The sequence below is a fragment of the Oncorhynchus clarkii genome, chromosome 17 (assembly GCF_045791955.1).
Source record: "Oncorhynchus clarkii lewisi isolate Uvic-CL-2024 chromosome 17, UVic_Ocla_1.0, whole genome shotgun sequence".
NCBI classification, from domain to species: domain Eukaryota; kingdom Metazoa; phylum Chordata; class Actinopteri; order Salmoniformes; family Salmonidae; genus Oncorhynchus; species Oncorhynchus clarkii.
This window is the reverse complement of record NC_092163.1, coordinates 47,992,364-48,016,290: the sequence shown is the minus strand read 5'-3', so window position 1 is coordinate 48,016,290 and position 23,927 is coordinate 47,992,364. Positions and strand designations below refer to the sequence as shown.

The 23,927-nt window shown below is 41.4% G+C and overlaps 1 protein-coding gene across 1 annotated transcript in view; it reads right to left on the bottom strand.

Moving 5' to 3' along the window:
- LOC139371005 (SPRY domain-containing protein 3-like) overlaps positions 1–23,927 on the bottom strand; it is a 56,343-nt gene that overhangs the window by 5,987 nt on the left and 26,429 nt on the right. The window contains exon 7 of the mRNA XM_071110967.1: positions 17,393–17,542. Within this exon, the coding sequence (XP_070967068.1) occupies positions 17,393–17,542 (150 nt within the window). The remainder of the gene's footprint in view (positions 1–17,392; positions 17,543–23,927) is intronic.

Below are 23,927 nucleotides of genomic sequence, written 5' to 3'. Positions count from 1 at the left end.
TTTTGATTTTGACCCCCCCTTTGTTCAAGGACCATTATTCCATTTCTGTAAGTCACATTTCTGTGGAACTTGTTCAGTTTATGTCTCAGCTGTTGTATCTTGTTATGGTCATAGAAATATTTACACATGTTAAGTTTGCTGAAAATAAATGCAGTAGACAGTGAGATTACATTTCTTAAAAAATGAAGGAGAATCAAGAGAGAGGGAGAGAGAAAAGAGAGCTAGCTATATTTCATAGTATTTTTTCACTTTTACTTAATTAGCTAGCTAGCTAGTTTAGCCTACTCAAACAGAGATGGCTGCTATATTAGCTAGCTGACTACGGCTATCAAACTGACTTCGGCCGAAGTCGATGCCTCACCTTGTTCGGGTGGTGTTCGGCGGTCGATGTCACCGGTCTTCTAGCCATTGCTGATCCATTAGTCATTTTCCATTTGTTTTGTCTCGTTTTCCCACACACCTGGTTTTCATTTCCCAATTACTGGTCATGTATTTAACCCTCTGTTTCCCCCATGTCTTTGTGTGTGTTTGTTATTTGTTCAGGTCGGGTTGTTCCGGCTGGTTTGTACCGGGTGCTGTTTATCACCCATGCTTTGTGGCACAGTTCTTTTTTGCACTTTGTAAATTGTTTACCTTCTGCTGTCGAGTAAAGTGTGTTGTTTCACTCATCTCTGCTCTCCTGCACCTCTCATTGAGGGAGAGGTTGTTGTCCTGACACCACATTGCCAGTTCTGACCTCCTCCCTATAGGCTGTCTCATCATTGTCGGTGATCAGGCCTACCACTGTTGTGTTGTCAGCAAACTTAACGATGGTGTTGGAGTCGTGTTTGGCCACGCAGTCGTGGGTGAACAGTGAATACAGGAGGGGACTAAGTACACACCCTTGAGGGGCCCCAGTGTTGAGGATCAACGTGGCAGATGTGTTGTTGCCTACCATTACCACCTGGGGGCGGCCCGTCAGGAAGTCCAGAATCCAGTTGCAGAGGGAGGTGTTTAGTCCCAGGGCCCTTCTCACATAGGTGTTCCTTTTGTCCGGTTGGGAAAGGGCAGTGTGGAGTGCGATTGAGATTGCGTCATCTGTGGCTCTGTTGGGGCGGTATATGAATTGAGTGGTTCTAGGGTACCCGGGAGGAAGCTATTGATGTGAGCCATGACCAGCCCTTCAAAGCACTTCATGGCTACCGATGTGAGTGCTATGCAGCGGGAATCATTTAGGCAGTTTACCTTCGCTTGGTGGTCTGCTTGAAACATGTACACATTACAGACTCAGTCAGGGAGAGGTTGAAAATGTCTGTGAAGACCCTTGCCAGTTGGTCCGCACCATGCTTTGAGTACACGTCCTGGTAATCCGTTTGTGAATGTTAACCTGTTTAGAGGTCTTGCTCACATCTGTTACCGAGAGCGTTATCACACAGTCATCCAAAACAGCTGGTGCTCTCGTGCATGAACCAGTGTTGCTTTCCTCGAAGCGAGCATATAAGGCATTTAGCTCATCTGGTAGGCTCGCGTCACTGGGCAGCTCACATCTGGGTTTCCCTTTGTAGTCCGTAATAGTTTTCAAGCCCTGCCACATCAAACGAGCGTCAGTGCCGGTGTAGTAGGATTCAATCGTAATCCTGTATTGACGCCTTGCTTGTTTGATGGTTTGTCTGAGGGCATAGCGGGATTTCTTGTAAGCATCCGGATTAGTGTCCCGCTCCTTGAAAGCGGCAGCTCTAGCCTTTAGCTCGATGCAGATGTTGCCTGTAATCCATGGCTTCTGGTTGGGGACGTCGTTGATGCACTTATTGATGAAGCCGATGACTGAGGTGGTATACACCTCAATGCCATTGGATGAATCCTGGAACATATTCCAGTCTGTGCTAGCAAAACACTCCTGTAGCGTAGCATCCTAACGATGCATCATAATGATGCAAAAACACTAACAAAATAGCACAGTTGGTTAGGAGCATGTAAAACATCAGCCATCCTCTTCGGCGCCAGCTTAAATCCAGCTTTTGGTTTAATGAATTTATTGCCACCAGGAACCGTCGGTGTAACTTCTAAAGTGCTCGACTGTACTACATGATTGTAGCTGGTTTACTAATCCGTTAGTTCTATTAGCTATGTTGACTATGATGTAAGATATGATGAAAACGATGTAGGCTGTGTGTAGCGGTTATGATATGAAGGTTTGGCTTGGAAAGGTTTATTTGTTGATGTGTTCTGCACTGAAGCCCACAAGCAAAGAGAGAAGGAGAGCACGTAGATGCAAGAAGGAATTACAACAAGCAAAGGGATTGTGCTGTTTGTATGTGGCTGCTATGAAAGTGAACTGTGTTTGCATGTGATCAGGGGTGTATTCTGTTATAAACTAAACACACCCAAGGGGCCATTTCCTTGACACAGATAAAGCGTAAAAGAAAGACAAACTGATTTGCTTGAATGGAGGACTGGCTTGAATTGTGAGGATGACCACAAGTTCTTTCAATAATTAGACAAATCTATTGGTTTTCTGCCCAAGTTGCAAAGGAAATGTTGTGATCTATTTCATAAACATAAGAGACCAGCAAAATGGATAAAAGAGTGTGGCGGTATAGTAAGATCAGTGGCATTTAGTGGTCAAAACCTGGTACATTCACACTACTTTATGGTAAATAATGCAAGTGACTTCAATTACTAATTTCTCTGAGCTGGTGAAACAAATGTCTCCAGATTCATAGGAGATACATGACATAGTATAGCGAAGCAATACTCCAAGCCACAGCTTCATACTACTTGTCAAAACAGAGAACTGATATTATATACTGTTTGTTGGGGTGGGATTGGCATGAGCTGTGGGGATTCCGTAGGTGGATTTTGAATTGTTGGGGGGATTCCTTATGTCCTATTCATTGGTAGGATCACAAAACTACCCACAAAACACAGGTGGGAAAAGGCTGCCTAAGTATGGTTCCCAATCAGAGACAACGATAGACAGCTGTCCCTGATGGAGAACCATACCCGGCAAAAACATAGAAAAATGAACATAGAATGCCCACCCAAATCACACCCTGACCAAATCAAAATAAACATAAAAAGCCCTCTAAGGTCAGGGAGTAACAATTATCTGTATCCAATATATTAAAATGGATGCCATTGATTAGCTTAATTTCTCAGAAAATAAAATGTAAACAAAATGTTTCAAGAATGCTAATCATATGTTACTAACTACAGAAACAATTTCAGAACAATCTGAGATGGTGGGTGTTGAAATCTGTGCTTTGAGGTGGAACGACCCTCATACGATGTATGCGTACTGTATGTCTAATGACACCTTCCTGATACTGATTAATAGTGTGTGTGTGTGTGATTCATTGATTCAGTTTCCTGCAAATGCTCCATTGAGCCCCCAGGTGATTTAACAGAAATCCCTACAGAGGCTAAGTGTTGTTTCTGATAAGATCTGAGGATGAGTCACACTTAATGGGGCACAGTCTTTCCCAGTCCCAGGGTGCACCCTGTCCATCAGCCCATACAAAGGATGTCCTCATACAGGACCGATAAGAACATTTAGATTACGTTGAAACACTTCATTCTTTCTAGTTCTTCCCCCATCCCACTCTACTCCACCTCTATCTCTGTAATATATTTTGATACAGATAGCCATTAAAAGGGTCTGGATTTGCAGCCATAAAACACTTTGATGAGTCACTGCGACTCTGAAGACACTTTTTTTTTTATATAAGCGTTAATAGAAACCACTATCCATTGATAAAACAGCTTTCTCAAAACACTCAGATGCTAATCTTTAACACAGTGGGTAACCTCACCTGGGGATGGCGACACCAGAGCTAACAGCCTTATCCTCTATGCTGGTATTGTTCACTGTAACACACACTAACAAAGACGTACTGTGGAGCCACTAGGTAATGACTAATGCTAACTCTTATTGCGAAGAATGAGAAGAGAGCTGCTTTTGTGCCAAGGGCTTTACTGGTAGAGATGGAAAGATAGAGACACAGGGGGGAGAGGACAGTTGATAAAGAGAGGGTAAAATAGTGGAGACGTATGGAGATGGACAGGTGAGGCAATGGAAGGTTGAGGGAAAAAGAGAGAAATGGAGAGATGGGAGGAAGAGAAGATTGAGTGAGATTATGATCAAGGGATTAAAAAAAATATTTTTTTATCATGTAGCTAGCAGACACTCTTATCCTTGCTCAAGTGCAAATCAACAGAATTTTCACAGAGAATCAGAGGGACAGAGAGAGTGACACAGGAATGCGTATCACACCATCCCGTCATTCTCTAATAAAAAGAGGAGGCAAAGTTGTAAATGATCTGCCTTTACCACAAGTGGTCCCATATGACTCAGTTGACAAAGAATGGTGCTTGCAACGCCAGGGTTGTGGGTTCGATTACTACAGGGGACCAATATAAAAAAAATGTACAATTCTTCCACATTTTCTTACGTTACAGCCTTATTCTAAAACGTATTAAATTGTTTTTTTCCCCTCATCAATCTACACACAGTACTCCATAATGACAAAGCAAAAACTGGTTTTTAGAAATGTTGGCTAATTTATTACAAATACAGTACCAGTCAAAGTTTGGACACGCCTACTCATTCTGTCACGGTTGTCGAAAAGGTCGGACCAAGGCTGTGTGTTGAGTTCCATAGCTTTAATTTAAGTGAAACTTTCAAACAAAAACCATAAACAAGCAACAAAACGTGACTTATGTAGTGCCACAAGCACAAACAATATCCCACAACCCAGGTGGGAACAATGGAGAACTTAAGTATGATCCCCAATTAGAGACAAAGATAATCAGCTGCCTCTAATTGGGAACCATACAAGTACACCAACATAGAAATAGGAAAACTAGAACTCCCCCCTAGTCACGCCTTGACCTACAACACCAAGGGCTCTCTATGGTCAGGGCGTGACACATTCAAGGGTTTTTATTTGTTTTTACTATTTTCTAAATTGTAGAATAATAGTGAAGACTTAAACTATGAAATAACACATATGGAATCATGTGGTTAACAAAACAATTGTTAAACAAATCAAAATATATTTTAGATTTTAGATTCTTCAAAGTAGCCACCATTTGCCTTGATGACAGCTTTGTACACTCTTGGTATTCTCTCAACCAGCTTCACCTGGAATACTTTTCCAACAGTCTTGAAGGAGTTCCCACATATGCTGAGCACTTGTTGGATGCTTTTCCTTCACTCTGCAGTCCAACTCATCCCAAACCATCTCAACTGGGTTGAGGTCGGATGATTGTAGAGGCCAGGTAATGTGATTCAGCACTCCATCAGTCTCCTTCTCGATCAAATAGCCCTTACACAGTCTGGAGGTGTGTTGGGTCATTGTCCTGTTGAAAATCAAATGATAGTGGGACTAAGTGCAAAGCAGATGGGATGGCGTATCGCTGCAGAATGCTTTGGTAGCCATGCTGGTTAAGTGTGCATTGAATTCTAAATAAATCAATGACAATGTCACCAGCAAAGCACCCCCACACCATCACACCTCCTTTAGGTGACTTTTGGCAAACTCCAAGTGGGATTTCATGTGCCTTTTACTGAGGAGTGGCCTGATTGGTGGAGTGATACAGAGATGGTTGTCCTTCTGGAAGTTTCTCCCATCTCCACAGAGGAACTCTAGATCTCTGTCAGAGCCTTGGTCACCTCCCTGACCAAGGCCCTTCTCCCCCGATTGCTCAGTTTGGCCAAGCGGCCAACTCTAGGAAGAGTCGTGGTGGTTCCAAACATTCAATGCTGCAGAAATGTTTTAGTACCCTTCCCCAGATCTGTGTCTCGACACAATCCTGTCTCGGAGCTCTACGGACAATTCCTTCGGCTTGGTTTTGCTCTGACATGCACTGTCAACTGTGGGACCTTATATAGACATGTGTGTGCCTTTCCAAATCATGTCCAATCAATTGAATTTACCAATGCTGGACTCTCCAATCAAGTTCTAGAATCATCTCAAGGATGATCAATGGAAACAGGATGCTTCCGAGCTCAATTTCGAGTCTCATAGCAAAGGGTCTGAATACTTACTGTATTTAAATAAGGTATTTCTGTTTTTAGTAAATTTGCAAAAATGTGTAAAAACCTGTTTTCACTATGTCATTATGGGGTTTTGTGTGTATATTGATGAGGATTTTTGATTTATTTAATCAATTGTAGAATAAAGCTATAATGTATCCAAATGTGGAAAAAGTCAAGGGGTCTGAATACTTTCCGAATGCACTACTGCAAGTTGTCCTGGAAATGAAAGTCTGCTAAATTACTAAAATGTAAATGGTTTCTGAACGGGGATGACGTCCACCTCTGTCAGACTGATAGATTTAAGATCCCCCACCAGAACAGCAAACTGCGCCAGAAAACATTTCCTAGGAAAACTAATCAGTGAAATCACAGAGTTCTATTCTTTTGCCCTCGTCCACATGAACATTGCTCTGGCATTTCTCAGGGTGTGGACTTGATCAAAGGTAGATGAGATGGCCAAACGTAACATCAGGATGGTTTTGCCGCAACACCCAATGGATGATTTACAGTCATTGTCATTGTCTGGGTACAACACATCCTTACAACACACATGGAACAAACTTTCAAAATGAGTAATTCATGACAAACAGGATTTGGAGCACTCAAAAAAACAGGCTGAGATTTACTTCTTACCCTCAGGCTTTGTTCCATATTCTGATGAAGCACAGATATCCTGACGTTTCTACTCTGAGTAAGTCATTTGTGTCTTTTCCTGGGTAAGCCCTATTATGGAATTCCTGACATTTGTTGTTGAGCAGCCCTACTCTCCTTCGTTTTCTGAAATGGGGAGGGATATTTGAACTGTGACCTATTTGAAACTCTTCATGATGTTGCAAGAATGGGAGCTCCAGATGCAGTCAAAAAAGTTCCACAAGAATCCAGCAGTATCTAAGGGCTCTTATTTCCAGGTTCTCTTATCTGATCAAATAACTGACATATCTGAAGTAGGAGGACATTCATTTACATTAAACAGGATGTGAAGATTCCATGTTGATTAAATCTCTGATGTCATAACAAGTTCAGGTATCTCTGTGTTGAGCAGACAGCCATTACACAAGACCACTCTTAACGGCCTGGCAGATGATATTTCCACAATATGGAGATAAACGCTGTAATAAAATTACAAAGAGAGACATTAATTAATTTAGGATATTAACTTTAGCTAGGATATTAACTATTTTCTATGATATTATCAACTTGACCTTTCTAACCCAGAGGACGCAAACACTTGCTGCATACTTTGCTTTTTATGGTGAAACTCAGTGGTAACCATCTCAACAGACAAAAATGCCCAGCTACCTAGCGGCTAACTAGCCATGGTTAGAAAACTGTCACACCGTGAAAGTTGTCATTCAGTTGGAAATAGTGAAATAAACAATGCATGCCTTGAGTAACAGAAGAAGAAAAAAGCTAAGATACATGGATAATTAGAGAGAACAGAGAAAAAGAGAAAGAAAAAAGAAAAAGAAGGGTAGATAAGTGTCTAATCTTGTGAGGTGGAGACCTGGTCCGATACAGCACATTTCCCACACTCCACTTCAATCAGTGTTGCTGTCATGTTAGCACGGTGGGTTAGCATGTAAATGGAACAGCCTGTGTTTTTTGTGGAAAACCAAATGAGGGGTTCAAATGACACATTATTTATTTGTTGTTCACGTTTCCCCTTTCCATCATCCATCACTCGGAATGGGGTGGAAGTACAGTGGGGCAAAAAAAGTATTTAGTCAGCCACCAATTGTGCAAGTTCTCCCACTTAAAAAGATGAGAGAGGCCTGTAATTTTCATCATATGTACACTTCAACTATGACAGACAAAATTAGAAAAAAAATCCAGAAAATCACATTGTAGGATTTTTTAATGAATTTATTTGCAAATTATGGTGGAAAATAAGTATTTGGTCACCTACAAACAAGCAAGATTTCTGGCTCTCACAGACCTGTAACTTCTTCTTTAAGAGGCTCCTCTGTCCTCCACTCGTTACCTGTATTAATGGCACCTTTTTGAACTTGTTATCAGTATAAAAGACACCTGTCCACATCCTCAAACAGTCACACTCCAAACTCCACTATGGCCAAGACCAAAGAGCTGTCAAAGGACACCAGAAACAAAATTGTAGACCTGCACCAGGCTGGGAAGACTGAATCTGCAATAGGTAAGCAGCTTGTTTTTTAAATATTTTTTTTATATTTTATTTTTGTTTATTTATTTTCCAACCAGTTGCATCTCTAGGGGCACTATTTCATTTTTGGATAAAAAACGTTCCCGTTTTAAGCGCGATATTTTGTCACGAAAAGATGCTCGACTATGCATATTCTTGACAGTTTTGGAAAGAAAACACTCTGAAGTTTCAGAATCTGCAAAGATTTTGTCTGTAAGTGCCCCAGAACTCATTATACAGGCGAAACCAAGATGATACGTCAAACAGGAAATGAGCAGAATTTCTGAAGCTCTGTTTTCTAATGTCTCCTTATATGGCTGTGAATGCGACAGGAATAAGCTTAGACCTTCTGCCGTTTCCCCAAGATGTCGGCAGCATTGTGACGTATTTGTAGGCATATCATTGGAAGATTGACCATAAGAGACTACATTTTCCAAGTGTCCGCCTGGTGTCCTGCATCGAAACTGGTGCGCAAAGCCATGTGCAAGTATTTTTCCATTTGATTGAGGGGAGAAACCATGCTTCCACGAACGATATATCATTGAAGAGATATGTGAAAAACACCTTGAGGATTGATTCTAAACAACGTTTGCCATGTTTTCAGTCGATATTATGGAGTTAATTTGGAAAAAAGTTCGCGTTTTGAGGACTGAATTTTCGTTTTTTTTTGGTAGCCAAATGTGATGTATAAAACGGAGCTATTTCTAATACACAAAGAATCTTTTTGGAAAAACTGAGCATCTGCTATCTAACTGAGAGTATCCTCATTGAAAACATCAGAAGTTCTTCAAAGGTAAATTATTTTATTTGAAGGCTTTTATGTTATTGTTGAAATGTTGCGTGCTGGATGCTAACTCTAATGCTAACGCTAAATGCTACGCTAGCTAGCTACTTTTACACAAATGATTGTTTTCCTATGGTTGAGAAGCATATTTTGAAAATCTGAGATGACAGTGTTGTTTACAAAAGGCTAAGCTTGAGAGATGGCATATTTATTTCATTTCATTTGCGATTTTCATGAATAGTTAACGTTGCGTTATGGTAATGAGCTTGAGTCTGTATTCCTGATACCGGATCCGGGATGGGGAGATCAGAGAGGTTAAGAACATTCAAAACAAAAGTGAAAAGATATTAGACAACGATAGGACAAAGTGACAGTAACAGACGAGCGTAACAAAAATAAATTATAATTATAATTATATAAACATACAATAAGAAAAGGAAAAAGAAAATAACGAGACATTGGATCACCTGCCGTAGGCTACATATTATACATTACGTGTGAAACATTTGTGAGGATTATATATAGATTCAATCAATGAGATGTGGGGGAGATTCTCCATATAGTCAATAAAAGGTTGCCAAATTCTGTAAAATGTCTTTAACTTATTCCTCAAGCAGTAAGTGATTTTCTCCAAAGGGATACAACTATTAACTTCCGATAGCCACATTGCAACTGGCAGGGAGGAATCCAATTTCCATTTCAAGGCAATACATTTCTTGGCGATCGCTAGCAATATTTCTGTTAGCTTTATAGTAGGGCTTTGCCTAAGATTGGTGTTAGTAAAGTTACCCAGTAGACAGACCTCCGGGTCTAAAGGGAATGCAACCCCGTGAATTGAGGATATGGTATCGCATACCCCCTGCCAGAAACCGTGTAGTTTTGAACACTGCCAAGTGGAATGGAGGAATGTTCCTTCATCTGAGCCACATCTAAAACATAGGGAGGAGATATCTGGGTTGAACTTGTGCAGTCTAGATGGGGTGATGAAGAGCTGATGGAGGAAATTAAACTGGATCAGCCTATATCTGGAGTTCAATGTGGATGTAACACCATCCCTGCATAGGTCACTCCATAGATCCACATCAAGATCAATACCCAGATCTTTTTCCCATCTAAGTCGGGGTTTATCTAGCCCAGGCAGTGTTAGTCCTGACATAAGAGCATCGTATACATGGGAAATGGTCTTGAACAGTGGTTGGTCTGCGTGGCAGAGTTGTTCAATAGGTGACATCTTAGGTAGGTTCCATTGTCCCTTGAGAGTCACCCTAATAAAGTTTCGTAGTTGTAGGTAGCTAAAGAAGTCCCTGTTAGGCAAGTGGTATTTCTGTTTCAGCTGATCAAAAGACATAAGAACTCCCTCCTCGTAACAATGTTCCAGAAGAGTGATCCCCTTATCAGACCATGGTCTAAAGTTACTATTCTGGAAAAACATAGGGATCAATCTATTGTTCCATAAAGGGGTTTTAGGGGAAAGGAATCCCCCTCGTCCGAACAGCTCATGCAGTTTGCACCATGCCAGGACAGAATGTATGATTAAAGGGTTGTCTGTGATGGTTTTTTAGATTTTCTGTCCCATTTGTAAAACAAATCTGCCCCAGTGTCATCATTTACCTCAAGCTTTTCAATGTTCAACCATGAGGGAGAGGGACCATTGTCAAACCTCTGAGCCAGAAACCTAGACTGTGCAGCCCAGTAGTACATTCTAAAATTGGGGAGGTTTAAGCCCCCTTGACTGTAATCAAGGGTCAGTTTATCCAGGCCAACCCTAGGGGTTTTGCCGTGCCAGATAAACCGTCTGGTCAGCTTGTCGAGAGAGGAAAAAAATGCTGCGGGAACAGGGATAGGGAGAGATTGAAACATATATAGAAATCTGGGCAGGACATTCATTTTAATTACATTGATTCTACCCAGTAGAGTGAGAGGTAAGTCCATCCATTTACAAAGGTCAACCTCCACCTTTTGCAACAAACTGGCCAGATTGAGTTTATAGAGGTTGTTCAGATTACCATCCACCATTATGCCCAAATATGTGAAGCCCATAGGCGACCATCTAAAAGGAAACTTGTGCTTGATGGTATGATGGTCAAAGACAGACAACGGTAAGATTTAGCTTTTATCAAAATTGACCTTATATCCAGAGAAAGAACTATAACACTGTAGTAGGATCTGCAAGTGAGAGAGGGAGTGTTCTGGGTTTGTTAGAAATAAGATAAGGTCGTCCGCAAAGAGTGATAATTTATGGGTATGGGGGCCCACCTCAAAGCCATGTATATCAGCGCACGTTCTAATAGCCTCAGCCAACGGTTCGATGGCGAGGGCAAAGAGGTGGGGGCTAATTGGGCAACCTTGTCTGTTCCCCCTATAAAGAGGGAAAGAGGAGGAAGTAATCCCATTGGTAGCAATCCTAGCTTTAGGAGATTTGTAGAGTGATTTTATCAAATTTACAAACACGGTACCTAAACCGAACTTTTCCAAGACGCAAAAGAGGTATGGCCATTCAACCCTATCAAAGGCCTTTTCAGCGTCGAGGGAGACTGCGACACTAGGTATTTTGTTTTTGTTAGCAAGGTGAATTATATCAAAGAACCTTCTGAGATTATTGGAGGACAATCTATTAATTATGAAGCCAGTCTGATCTGGGTTGACCAACAGGGGAAGACATGACTCCAGTCTCTTAGATAGCATCTTGGTGACCAGTTTACAATCTGTGTTAAGGAGAGAGATTGGTCTATTGGAGGCGCACTTTAGCGGGTTTTTCCCTTTCTTGTGGATTACAGTAATCACTGCTTGAGAGAAGGACTCTGGAAAGCAGTTGTCTTCTCTGGCTTTTTTAAGTACCTCCATAAGGTAGGGGACCAACAGCTCCCTAAATTCTTTATAGAACTCTGGAGGGAAGCCATCCTCCCCAGGAGATTTATTAGAAGGTAAGGATTTAATGGCCTCCAACAATTCAGGAACTGAGAAGTGTTAATTCAGGCGCTCGCTGTCTTCCTCTGACAGGCATGGGAGGTTGAGAGAGGAGAGAAAGGAGTCGATCTCTGATAGATCATCGCTTGATTGGGAAGTGTAGAGGTCTTCATAGTATTTCTTAAAAGTATTATTAATTTCAGTAGGGTTGAAAGATATCTCATTCGTAAGAGTTTCTATGGCATTAATTGTCCTCTTACTTTCCTCTGCTTTCAGTTTCCATGCCAATACTTTGTGAGCTTTCTCTCCAAGCTCGTAATAACGCTGTTTTGATTTAGTGATGGCCCTCTCAGCTTGATATGTGTTCAGAATATTATATTTAAGTTTTTTATTTACCAAAAGCCGGTATAGATCTTTAGTCGGACCTCTTTGGTAGGTTTTCTCTAGCTCGGAGATTTCAGAGTCAAGGGCACTCAGTTCCGCACCGTGTTTTCTCTTCAGCCCTTTAGTATAGGAAATAATCTGTCCCCTCAGATAGGCCTTCAATGTGTCCCAAAGAATGAAGCTGTCAGGAGCAGACGGTTTGTTTGTCAAAGTAAAAATATTGATCTGCTCTTTGATGAATGCACAAAATTCAGGTTGCTTTAGGAGTGTAGAATTTAGTCTCCATCTATATGCTCCATTTACCTTGGTAGGAATGGAGATTGATAATACCAGAGGAGAATGGTCACTAAGCAATCTGGGGAGATACTCGACATCTAACACTCTATAATACAGTTGTGTCGAAAGTAAAAAGTTATCTATGCGTGTGTGTGTCTTGTGTGGGTGTGAATAAAAAGAGTAGTCCCTATCCTGTGGGTGCAACTGTCTCCAGATGTCTAGTAAATTGAGATATTTCATGAATGACATGGTGAGCTTGCCGGCTTTGGTAAGAAGTGAGGGTTTATCAGAAGACCTATCAAGAACTGTACAAATTAAAATCACCTCCAACCAGTAGCCATCCTGGTGGTGCTTGAGCAACCTGAAGGAAGACATTCTGAATAAACATATGGTCATCGAAGTTAGGAGCATAAATATTCAATAGCGTCCAAGACTCTGAAAACATATGCCCCTGCACCAAAACAAACCTGCCAGAGGGATCAGAGATGTTGTTGACGCAGAAGGGGATGTGTCTACTTATCAAAATTGCAGTTCCTCTTGCTTTGGAGTTAAAAGAGGATGCAAAAACTTGTCCTACCCATTCCCTCTTCAATTTCTTGTGTTCACTGGCTGTAAGATGTGTTTCTTGTAAAAACACAATGTCAGCCTTTAATTTCTTAAGGTATGTATAGACTCTTTTCCTTTTAATCGGGCTGTTAAGACCTTTTACGTTGAATGTGACATATTTTAGTGGATTAAGGATAGGTTGGGTTTCAAATATGTAACTGAATAGAAATCTATCATATGCAGATAATTAGGAAGTGTTTCAACTTTGGTTTGAGCACAAAAGTGACCTGTGTGTCTCTTTAGGAAGGAAACAATAAACATAGAAAAAAGGAAGAAAAAAATAAGAAAAATCCCACCCACCACGATTGTCAGACTAAAACAACAATCCCAACAATCAAACATGAATACACTTGTAGAGATACGTTGCTGCTCGCTTTCCATCTTGCTCTTACTAGCTAAAACTTGGCGTAAACTAAAACCTGCGAGCTCTCTAAATTGAAAACAAACGTTGTGAATAGATATTTATGGCTGAATATTTACTGCCCACGGTAAGGGATGCTTGAGTCTTTTGATGCTTTTCGAAAGATTAACATAAATGAGGGGGAAAGCAGTGGGCCTAAGCCCACTTATTGCTTCGCCCAGTAGATATGGACTAAACCAAAATATACTCTCCTGTAAATGTAATAGAACTCACCCCGGGAAGATACGGTTAGTTGAAAATGTACAAATCAATTATAGTGACCGGGAGATACCAGCAGTTCAATCCAGATAAGAGAAAACAAACGAACGGCATTTTATCCCCCAGAGAGACCGTCCTGGCTCAGACGTTGCTCAGTTCTTTGAGAAAAGTGTGCACTTCTCCCGGTGTGTTGAAGAGATGGCTTCGGCCTTTGTACTGAACTTTCATCCGCGCAGGGTGGATGAGGTAGCCGGTGATGTTCTTCTCCTTCAGTGCTTTGGCGGCAGGTCTGAACTGCTTGCGACGTCTGGCGAGATCCGCGCTCATATCTGGGAAAAGGCTGACCCTCTTTCCATCGATGGTGATGTCCCCTTTGGCTCTTGCGAGTTGCAGTATCTTCTCTCTGTCTTGGAAACGGAGGAACCTGATCAGGACGGCTCGTGGGGGCTCATCTAGCCGGGGTTTCGGCGCTGATGTTCTGTGGGCGCGTTCGATTTCCAGCGGCTTGGTGAAGTTGATTATGCCTAGGACCTCCGGGATCCATTGAGTGAAGAAACGGACCGGGTCACGGCCCTCGCTGTCCTCTTTCAATCCCACCACACGGATATTACTACGTCTACTCTGGTTCTCCATCTGATCTACCTTGTTTTTTAGGTAGGCATTGTCCTTTTGCAGTTGTATCAAGACCTGGTCATGTCTAGCGATGGTATCTTCAACTGTGCTAATGCGCAACTCTGCCTCAGTCGTTCTCAAAAGGAGATCATTCATGGAGGATTTCAGGTCGTCAATGGAAGAATGGAGTTCAGCCGATTTCTTATCAATTTTCAGAGAAAGACCTCTGTTACCATCCTGAATTACCCGGAAGAGAGTAGCCAGCATGTCGGCTGGCTCGCAAGAGGCTGCTGAGAGCAACAGTCTGGAACTGTCGTCTGAGTTATGAGGGCTAATGCTAATCTTGCTAGCTGTAGGGCTATCGTTATCTTGGGAATCAACAACGTTTTGGTCGTCCTTCTTGCTTCTCGGTCGGAGGTCCATGGCTCTTTGGGAAGGTAAGTACTTGACAATTTATCAGCCGATGTTAGAATATTGTTTCAACGTTGTTATTTAGGTAAAAATAGAATAACTTGGAAGAGCTCGGTTTGTCAACGTCTGCTCAGCTCCACGGCATCACGTGCTCCCTCAGCAGCTTGGTTTGAAGAAATCAACTGTGGGAGCAATTATTAGGAAATGGAAGACATACAAGACTACTGATAATCTCCCTCGATCTGGGGCTCCACGCAAGATCTCACCCTGTGGGGTCAAAATGATCACAAGAACGGTGAGCAAAAATCCCAGAACCACACAGGGGGACCTAGTGAATGACCTGCAGAGAGCTGGGACCAAAGTAACAAAGCCTACCATCAGTAACACACTACGCCGCCAGGGACTCAAATCCTGCAGTGCCAGACGTGTGTGTCCCCCTGCTTAAGCCAGTACATGTCCAGGCCCGTCTCAAGTTTGCTAGAGAGCATTTGGATGATTCAGATTCAGGTCTGTGAGAGCCAGAAATCTTGCTTGTTTGTAGGTGACCAAATGTTTATTTTCCACCATAATTTGCAAATAAATTCATTAAAAATCCTACAATGTGATTGTCTGGATTTTTTTTCTTGTAATTTTGTCTGTCATAGTTGAAGTGTACCTACGATGAAAATTACAGGCCTCTCTCATCTTTTTAAGTGGGAGAACTTGCACAATTGATGGCTGACTAAATACTTTTTTGCCCCACTGTAGGTACTGAAGCGGAGGAGAAATAGTTGAAAGAGGATAGGATCATCATGGCTGGGCTAACGAGATAAGCAACATGACAGCAACATTTGACCAAAGACACTGACTGGTTAAACAACTAGCCTACCTCAGTTTCCTTTAACCTCCTTTTCACCCCAAAATTAAGGTTTAATTGGCATCTAGCCTAATTCCATATTTTCAGTTGGTAACCATTCCTTCGGGATTGAGGCCTGCAAATATCTTCAAATGCACATCCATAATTTGTACAACAGATGGGGGGGCTCACACAGTGCCTTAAGGACTTTCTCCACATTTTGTTGTTTGAATTTAGATTTTGTGTCACTGGCCTACACACAATACCCCATGATGTCAAAGTGGAATTATGTTTTATAAATGTTCACAAATGTATTAAAAATGAAAGGCTGAAATGTCAAGTATTCAACACCTTTTTCATGGCAATAAGTTAAGAAGTAAAAATGTGCCTAATAAGTCACATAATAAATTGCATGGACTCTGTGTGCAATTATAGTGTCTAACATGACTTTTTGAATGACTACCTTATCTCTCTGTACCCCACACATACAATTATCTATAAGGTCCCTCAGTCGAGCAGTACATTTCAAACACAGCTTCAACCACAAAGACCAGGGAGGTGTTCCAATGCCTCGCAAAGAAGGTCACCTATTGGTAGATAGATTGGTAGATAAAAAAGCAGACATTGAATATCCCTTTGAGCATGGTAAAGTTATTAATTAAGCCTTGGATGGTACACCCAGTCACTACACATATACAGGTGTCCTTCCTAACTCAGTTGCCGGCGAGGAAGGAAACCGCTAAGGGATTTCACCATGAAGCCAATGGTGACTTTAAAACAGTTAAGAGTTTAATGGCTGTTATAGGAGAAAACGGATTATGTCTCAACACCATTGTAGGTACTCCACAATACTAACCTAATAGACAGAGTAAAAAAAAAAGGAAGCCTATACAGAATAAAAAATATTCCAAGGCATCCTGTTTGCAACAAGCACTAAAGTAATACTGCAAATAATGTTGCAAAACAATTCACTTTTTGTTCTGAATACAAAGTGTTATGTTTGTTTTTCAGGATAAAAAAGAAACTGAATGGAACTAAGCACAGGCAAAATCCTAGAGGAAAACCTAGTTCAGTCTACATTCCACCAGACACTGAGAGATGAATTTACCTTTCAGCAGGACAATAAACTCAAATACAAGACCAAATATACACTGGAGTTGCTTACCAAGAAAACATTGAATGTTCTTGAGAGGCCTAGTTACAGTTTTGACTTAAATCGACTTCAAAATCTATGGCAAGACTTGAAAATGACTGATCAAAAAACAGCTTGACAGAGCTTGAAGAGTTTTTGTATAAATATTGTACAATCCTGGTGTGCAAAGCTCTTAGACTTACCCAGAAAGCTGTAATCGCTGCCAAAGGTGATTTTTACATGTATTGACTCAAGGGTGTGAATACTTATGTAAATGAGATATTTCTGTATTAAGAACCGTAGAATGCTATGGAAGTATAACATGTTTCACAAACTCTGATAGACTCATTATAGGCTGGATAATGATGATAATAATAGTGTTCTTGATGTTCATTATGCTGGAGATAATGACTAGTGATAATAGCAATGAATGATGACAATGATGATGATAATGTATGAGGAAGTGGCCTGAGGTGATCTTGCGGTTACTGCCGCTGCCTTCAGAGCACACATGTATGCCAGTACTCTGGAATGGGTTCGAATCCAGATGATGTCCGCCGTTCTAGCACACCATTTCTCTTCCTTACTTCCCTTTTGCTCTTTACTGACGAAAAAAAGACATAAATAAAACTATGATAAGGATACATACCCTGCGTGCCAGTCCCAGGGCGATGTAGCACTTCTCTCCTGCGTCGGTGATCTCCAGTTCGTAGTAGTGGCAGCGTGTGTTGAGGGGTAGACGGGATTGGGCCAAACCCACATCCACAATGCTCTTCCCTTTACCCACGTACTCCAGCAACTGAGGAGGAGGATTGCATCACACATCACAATAAGGCAAATACTGTATCTACAAATAAATAAACTCATTGAAATTAACATTGCACAAACCCACTAGCTTCAACAAAGTACATTCAGTACCATTTAACATAATTAATGATACAAGGCAAGAGAGTGAATGAAAATGAAGAGAATAAGCACGTTCTCCTCAACACACAAAACCCCAGGACAAGAACAATAGACAATTTATGATATTTTAATTTTAAAAAGTTTTAATTGAACCTTTATTTAACTAAGTCTGTTAAGAAAAAAAAATCTTATTGACAGTGACGGCCTAGGAACAGTGGGTTAACTGCCTTGTTCAGGGACAGAACGACAGATTTTTACCTTACAGCTCGGGGATTCGATCTAGAAACCTTTCGGTTACTGGCCCAACCTGCCGCCCTGGTATGGGTATGTGTGTGTGTGTGTGATTTGTGCCAGGATGCACTGTGTGTGACCCTTTCCCTCTGTCCTTTCCTGCTGAAAGGTAAAAACACACTCTTGACTCAGCATCAAAACTACACACTTCTAAATATTGGTCTGCAATCTATGTGTTTATTCTCATTTAATCTGAGGAAGAAAGAAAAACAACCAGGATATAGAGTTGTAATAATTACCTTAAACTATGCTCAGTTATAATGAAGACAATACCTCAAAACAGTTTTCAGGGTGAATGTAACATTTGTACCTTGGCCGAATTTAGGATTTAGGTAACAATAGATCTTCTCTCTGTGGTGCTTATAAAACCACAGAATCAGACAGACATGTACAGACACACTCACACATATACCCTCACATATGCCCTTGACTAACCGGTCGTTAGTTAGCACATTGACTCTGTACCGGTACACATTGACTCTGATTGCTGCTCTTGAATTTTTTTTAACTTGTATTTTTTATTTCTCTATTTTTTACTTCACACTTATTTTTCTTAAAACTGAATTGTTTGTTAAGGACTTGTAAGTAAACATTTCACTGTAAGGTCTACACCGGTTGTATTCGGCGCATGTGACAAATAACATTTGATTTAATTTTATTACATAGGAATATTTCAGCAGGAGAGGTTGATGGGGCCATGTGCTCTTGAAGGCTTTTAGGGGCCAGGTCATGAGGGTGAGAGACATGAGAATCTTTTCGACTGTCTATTAAATTTAACAGTTCCGCTTGACTCATCCTAAAGTGCTTTTTATAACCATTTATCATAAAGACAATCCAATTGGAACAGGCATAAGGCCCACCAGGTAAAACCCTCTCAAACATAAGAAAGACTCTCTGATTGCAACCAGACGTGTGGGCCTGGAGCCCTCTGGCGTGACTTGATCAGAATCTGTAGGGCTGACAGGAACACATCAGCGTAGAAAGTAGAGTACTGTAATTGTCCAGGAAAGTGTTCGCAGGTTAAAGCTAATGTGACGAATGAAATGGTCGACTAGCGAACATGTGGTGGCCATAAAGAAAACAACCACTTACCAGTCCAGATGACAAAACAGAGGAGCTATGAGGTCAAAGGTGACCGAAGTACTCATCTCATGGATAGAGTACAAAACAAGCATAAACAAACATTTATCCGAGGTCACACTGAGGTCCCGGTCATGTCAACACAATTCAATCAGGTAGTCTATCTGCCTCATGACCTCATATCCTGTCATAGCTTAGTTTCCTTGTCGTTCGCTAACTACATTCAGCATATATAACTGATAATTACTCCAATGTGACCTGAATCAGTCATGGGTAGGCCCGACTCTCTAGACATGCTTTAGGTCTGCCAGAGAACCATGGTTCCCACCTCAAACAAATACTTCATATCAAGAGGGAGGAAAAATAACAATTTGACAAGAACAGCCGTGACATGTGTGCTTGTGAGGTGTAAAAGGATTAACGTACATGGTATGTGTGTGTGTGTGTGTGTGTGTGTGATGTGCCAGGAAACACTGTGTGACCCTTTCCCTCTGCCCTGACTAGCAAAGAGAGCAGACAAGCACTGTAAATAAAACGCAGGGAAAAAATAATTATCATTATTATTACTTTACGACAATCTGTCAACGCCACCCTTTTCTCTTTCCTCTCTGTAGAGCAATTACCGGCTTACCAGATAGCTCTCTTTCGGCCTTTCACTTTTCTCTTCCTATTCCTCCCACTTTCACCTTGACCTCCTGAACTTTAAATAAAAAAGAAAAATACAATATTGATGGTTGTGATGGTTTTTTCCATCTATCATGCCTGCGTCTTTGAAGACCAAATAGGGCTCCTAGGTACAGTCTAATGACACCTTCCTGATGCTGAGTAATAGAGTGTGTGTGGTCACTGATTTACCGTAGCTGGCCCTCCCTGTGGCAGTCAGCAGGATCCGGTGGGTGTGATGACATCCCTAAATCTCTCTCTCTCTCTCTCTGATCCTCATGATGTGTGTGTGCGTGTGCGTGTGTGTATATAAAGGGATGTCGATAAGGCAAGGTAAAGGGATTATTTTTTGGACCTGCTCGCTGCCCCAGCAACAGGTGCAGTGAGACGGCCGTTTACTTATCTATCTGTGTCATTTTGTCTGCAGTGGCAGGGCTGACCTTGGTAAACTTTAATCATGACTCACTGCAAATAGCTTATCCAACATTTTGTGTCATTTCAATAGTTATTCCAATGCACATTTAAATTGAACCAACCACACATGTATAAAAAAATAAGAATAAAGCACTATGAACCTGGTACGGGCACAGCTTTCAGATTACATTTTTTGATGGAAAATAACATTCCTGTTGAAACAATGAGCAAAGATTAGAGCAGTTTACAATCCTTTAGATCCCCCTAAGGCCATAGGCATCATGACAGGTAGAAGCATCTCTAGCATTAGAGAATGACCAAGAAATGCTGCAAGTTTACCCATGGCTCTGCAGAGTGGAATCTGATTTTTGTTGTCCTCCATGCTATTTCTCTCTCTCTCTCGCCGAGTGTAGGTACATGTCGTGCCTGTAACACCTGCTCTGTCCAGGTTTCTAAGGAGTTCCCATAAATATGTCTCTTAGCACGTCAGCTTGACTGATCACTCCAGTCCGTAGTGAACACCCAGTCATTACCAGAGCAAATAAGCTCATCCTGAGGGTAGGTGTGGGGTTGGAGACAATGAAGAGATGGAGATGGAGATGGCAGGCAGGACTCGACATTAACGCATGTCCGCTTGCCCGGGGAAAAGAAAGAAAATTGTCGGACAAGCAGATAATAGATTTAAGTTGTCCGAATGGACAATCACACAATCAAACAATTCGGCTCAGAACCTGATCAGAAATGGATCTGTTTCCACTGTGCAATGTGTTACACACAGTCTTCCCAATATCTTATTGTAGGCCTGCATTGACAGGCACAAACCGTCTTTCAATCATGCAGTCGCGAAATGCGTTTTTGTATTTAGATCAACGCGAGCCTAGCTGCATGTACACATTTCTGGATATTGATGTCTAATTATTGAGTTATTTGCCCAGTTATAGCCAGTGTGAGTGGGCAGTTGTCAGAGGAGAGAGAGAGACATTGCGCAGCAGGTAAAATAATGATATAGCCTACAACAGATTAACTAGATTGCCAATCCAAAACAGTGTAGTTTGGCAGGTTATCTCGCTAGTTAACTGTTTACCGTTAACTGATTTTCTAAAATAACTTTCCACCGGCACTCGTGTAAAACTGCAAATAGCCGACACTGAGTTGATAGGGGTGCGCAGTTGATGAAACCGATGCCACATACTCCGGTTGTAAAACCGTATCTCAACCACTCAAAATTGGGTGTTGAGAAATAATTCTAACACAGTTGGAAAGCTGAGATTCTCCTCTATTCAATACTAATTGTTTTACATTTTAGTCATTTAGCAGAGTGACTTACAGGATGTTAGGGTTAAGTGGCTTGCTCAAGGACACAGATCTGTCACATAGTTGTCTTGGGGATTCGAACCAGCGACCTTTCAGTTACTGGCCCAACACCCTGAACCGCTAGGTTACCTGCCGTGAAGTGGTTCCTTGAATCATACAACACAATTTACAGTCACCTTTTTGGCCCATGGTGTTACACACCTTTTCTTTTATAGGACAAGTACAAAATTGATCCTACTTGTCCAAAGGACGAGTAGCTAAAAAAGTTCATGTCAAGCCACCATCTAGCCTACCTTTGCAGGCTGCCACAGCAGAAATGTTACGTGGGAGACGGTTTCATCATCTGAGCAAAACATAACCATGCAGCCCTGTGTCGACACCTTCATTCCTCGGGTAAGTCAACACCTCTTAATACAATAATTGTTTTAAAACGCTCTAGGCAGGTTTTAGCCTTAACCCCAGTACTTTGCTACGCTGGAGCCAACACGTACACACATATGCAATACACATTACACATAGGCTTGATGCAGAATAGGCAGCCATCCAGCCAAAGACCCACAGTCACACGGGCAAGTACTGCAAACAGTCACAGAGTTCCAACCCTAGCATGAATATGGCTAGAATATTTCCAGAAAAATCAAATCATGGTCTCCACTATACTTCACAAGGTGTGAGATCCTGCTTAAAGATCAGATGCCAGGATACATTTTTAGAGCGATTCCACACCAGGATAGCCATAAATATTTTTTGTATCACAGATTGTTCTGTCAGTTATCATATAGAAACTTAATTGGAAGGAAGGACGTTTGACATGCTTTTTACATTTGTATCACCCATTTATTTTTTTACCATGATGAAAATTTTATTTTTAGGCTATTTTTATACCTATACAGTGGAGCCAGAAATGATTGACATCCTTAATAAAGATTAGCAAAAATGACTGTATAAAATAAATTAATCCATATAGTGAGTTATTAGGGACGTAACGATTCAAATGCTTGAGATATAAGTTCATCAGACCACAGGGCCCGATCCAACTTTAGAACGCATCGTTTAGGAAATTGATTCAAACGTTACGAATCGCCTGTTAAACGTTTTATTGTTGCTCAAATTACTTTCTTCCTACATTCCGAAAATACCTCTCATCTTTTGTGACAACTCACCTTCAGTGTCAAACTAAGCATGTAATTGTGTTGACAGTCATTGATCTAATTTTGAATGCCGAACAGTGGCGTGTATTTATGGATGCCAAGGGAAGCCAGCCCCCCCCCCCCCCCCCCCCCCCCCCCCCCCCAAAATACATATACAGTGCCTTGCGAAAGTATTCGGCCCCCTTGAACTTTGCGACCTTTTGCCACATTTCAGGCTTCAAACATAAAGATGTAAAACTGTATTTTTTTGTGAAGAATCAACAACAAGTGGGACACAATCATGAAGTGGAACGACATTTATTGGATATTTCAAATTTTTTTAACAAATCAAAAACTGAAAAATTCGGCGTGCAAAATTATTCAGCCCCTTTACTTTCAGTGCAGCAAACTCTCTCCAGAAGTTCAGTGAGGATCTCTGAATGATCCAATGTTGACCTAAATGACTAATGATGATAAATACAATCCACCTGTGTGTAATCAAGTCTCCGTATAAATGCACCTGCACTGTGATAGTCTCAGAGGTCCGTTAAAAGCGCAGAGAGCATCATAAAGAACAAGGAACACACCAGGCAGGTCCGAGATACTGTTGTGAAGAAGTTTGGATACGAAAAGATTTCCCAAGCTTTAAACATCCCAAGGAGCACTGTTCAAGCGATAATATTGAAATGGAAGGAGTATCAGACCACTGCAAATCTACCAAGACCTGGCCGTCCCTCTAAACTTTCAGCTCATACAAGGAGAAGACTGATCAGAGATGCAGCCAAGAGGCCCATGATCAGTCTGGATGAACTGCGAGATCTACAGCTGAGGTGGGAGACTCTGTCCATAGGACAACAATCAGTCGTATATTGCACAAATCTGGCCTTTATGGAAGAGTGGCAAGAAGAAAGCCATTTCTTTATGGAAGAGTGGCAAGAAGAAAGCCATTTCTTAAAGATATCCATAAAAAGTGTTGTTTAAAGTTTGCCACAAGTCACCTGAGAGACACACCAAACATGTGGAAGAAGGTGCTCTGGTCAGATGAAACCAAAATTGAACTTTTTGGCAACAATGCAAAACGTTATGTTTGGCGTAAAAGCAACACAGCTCATCACCCTGAACACACCATCACCACTGTCAAACATGGTGGTGGCAGCATCATGGTTTGGGCCTGCTTTTCTTCAGCAGGGACAGGGAAGATGGTTAAAATTGATGGGAAGATGGATGGAGCCAAATACAGGACCATTCTGGAAGAAAACCTGATGGAGTCTGCAAAAGACCTGAGACTGGGATGGAGATTTGTCTTCCAACAAGACAATGATCCAAAACATAAAGCAAAATCTACAATGGAATGGTTCAAAAATAAACATATCCAGGTGTTAGAAT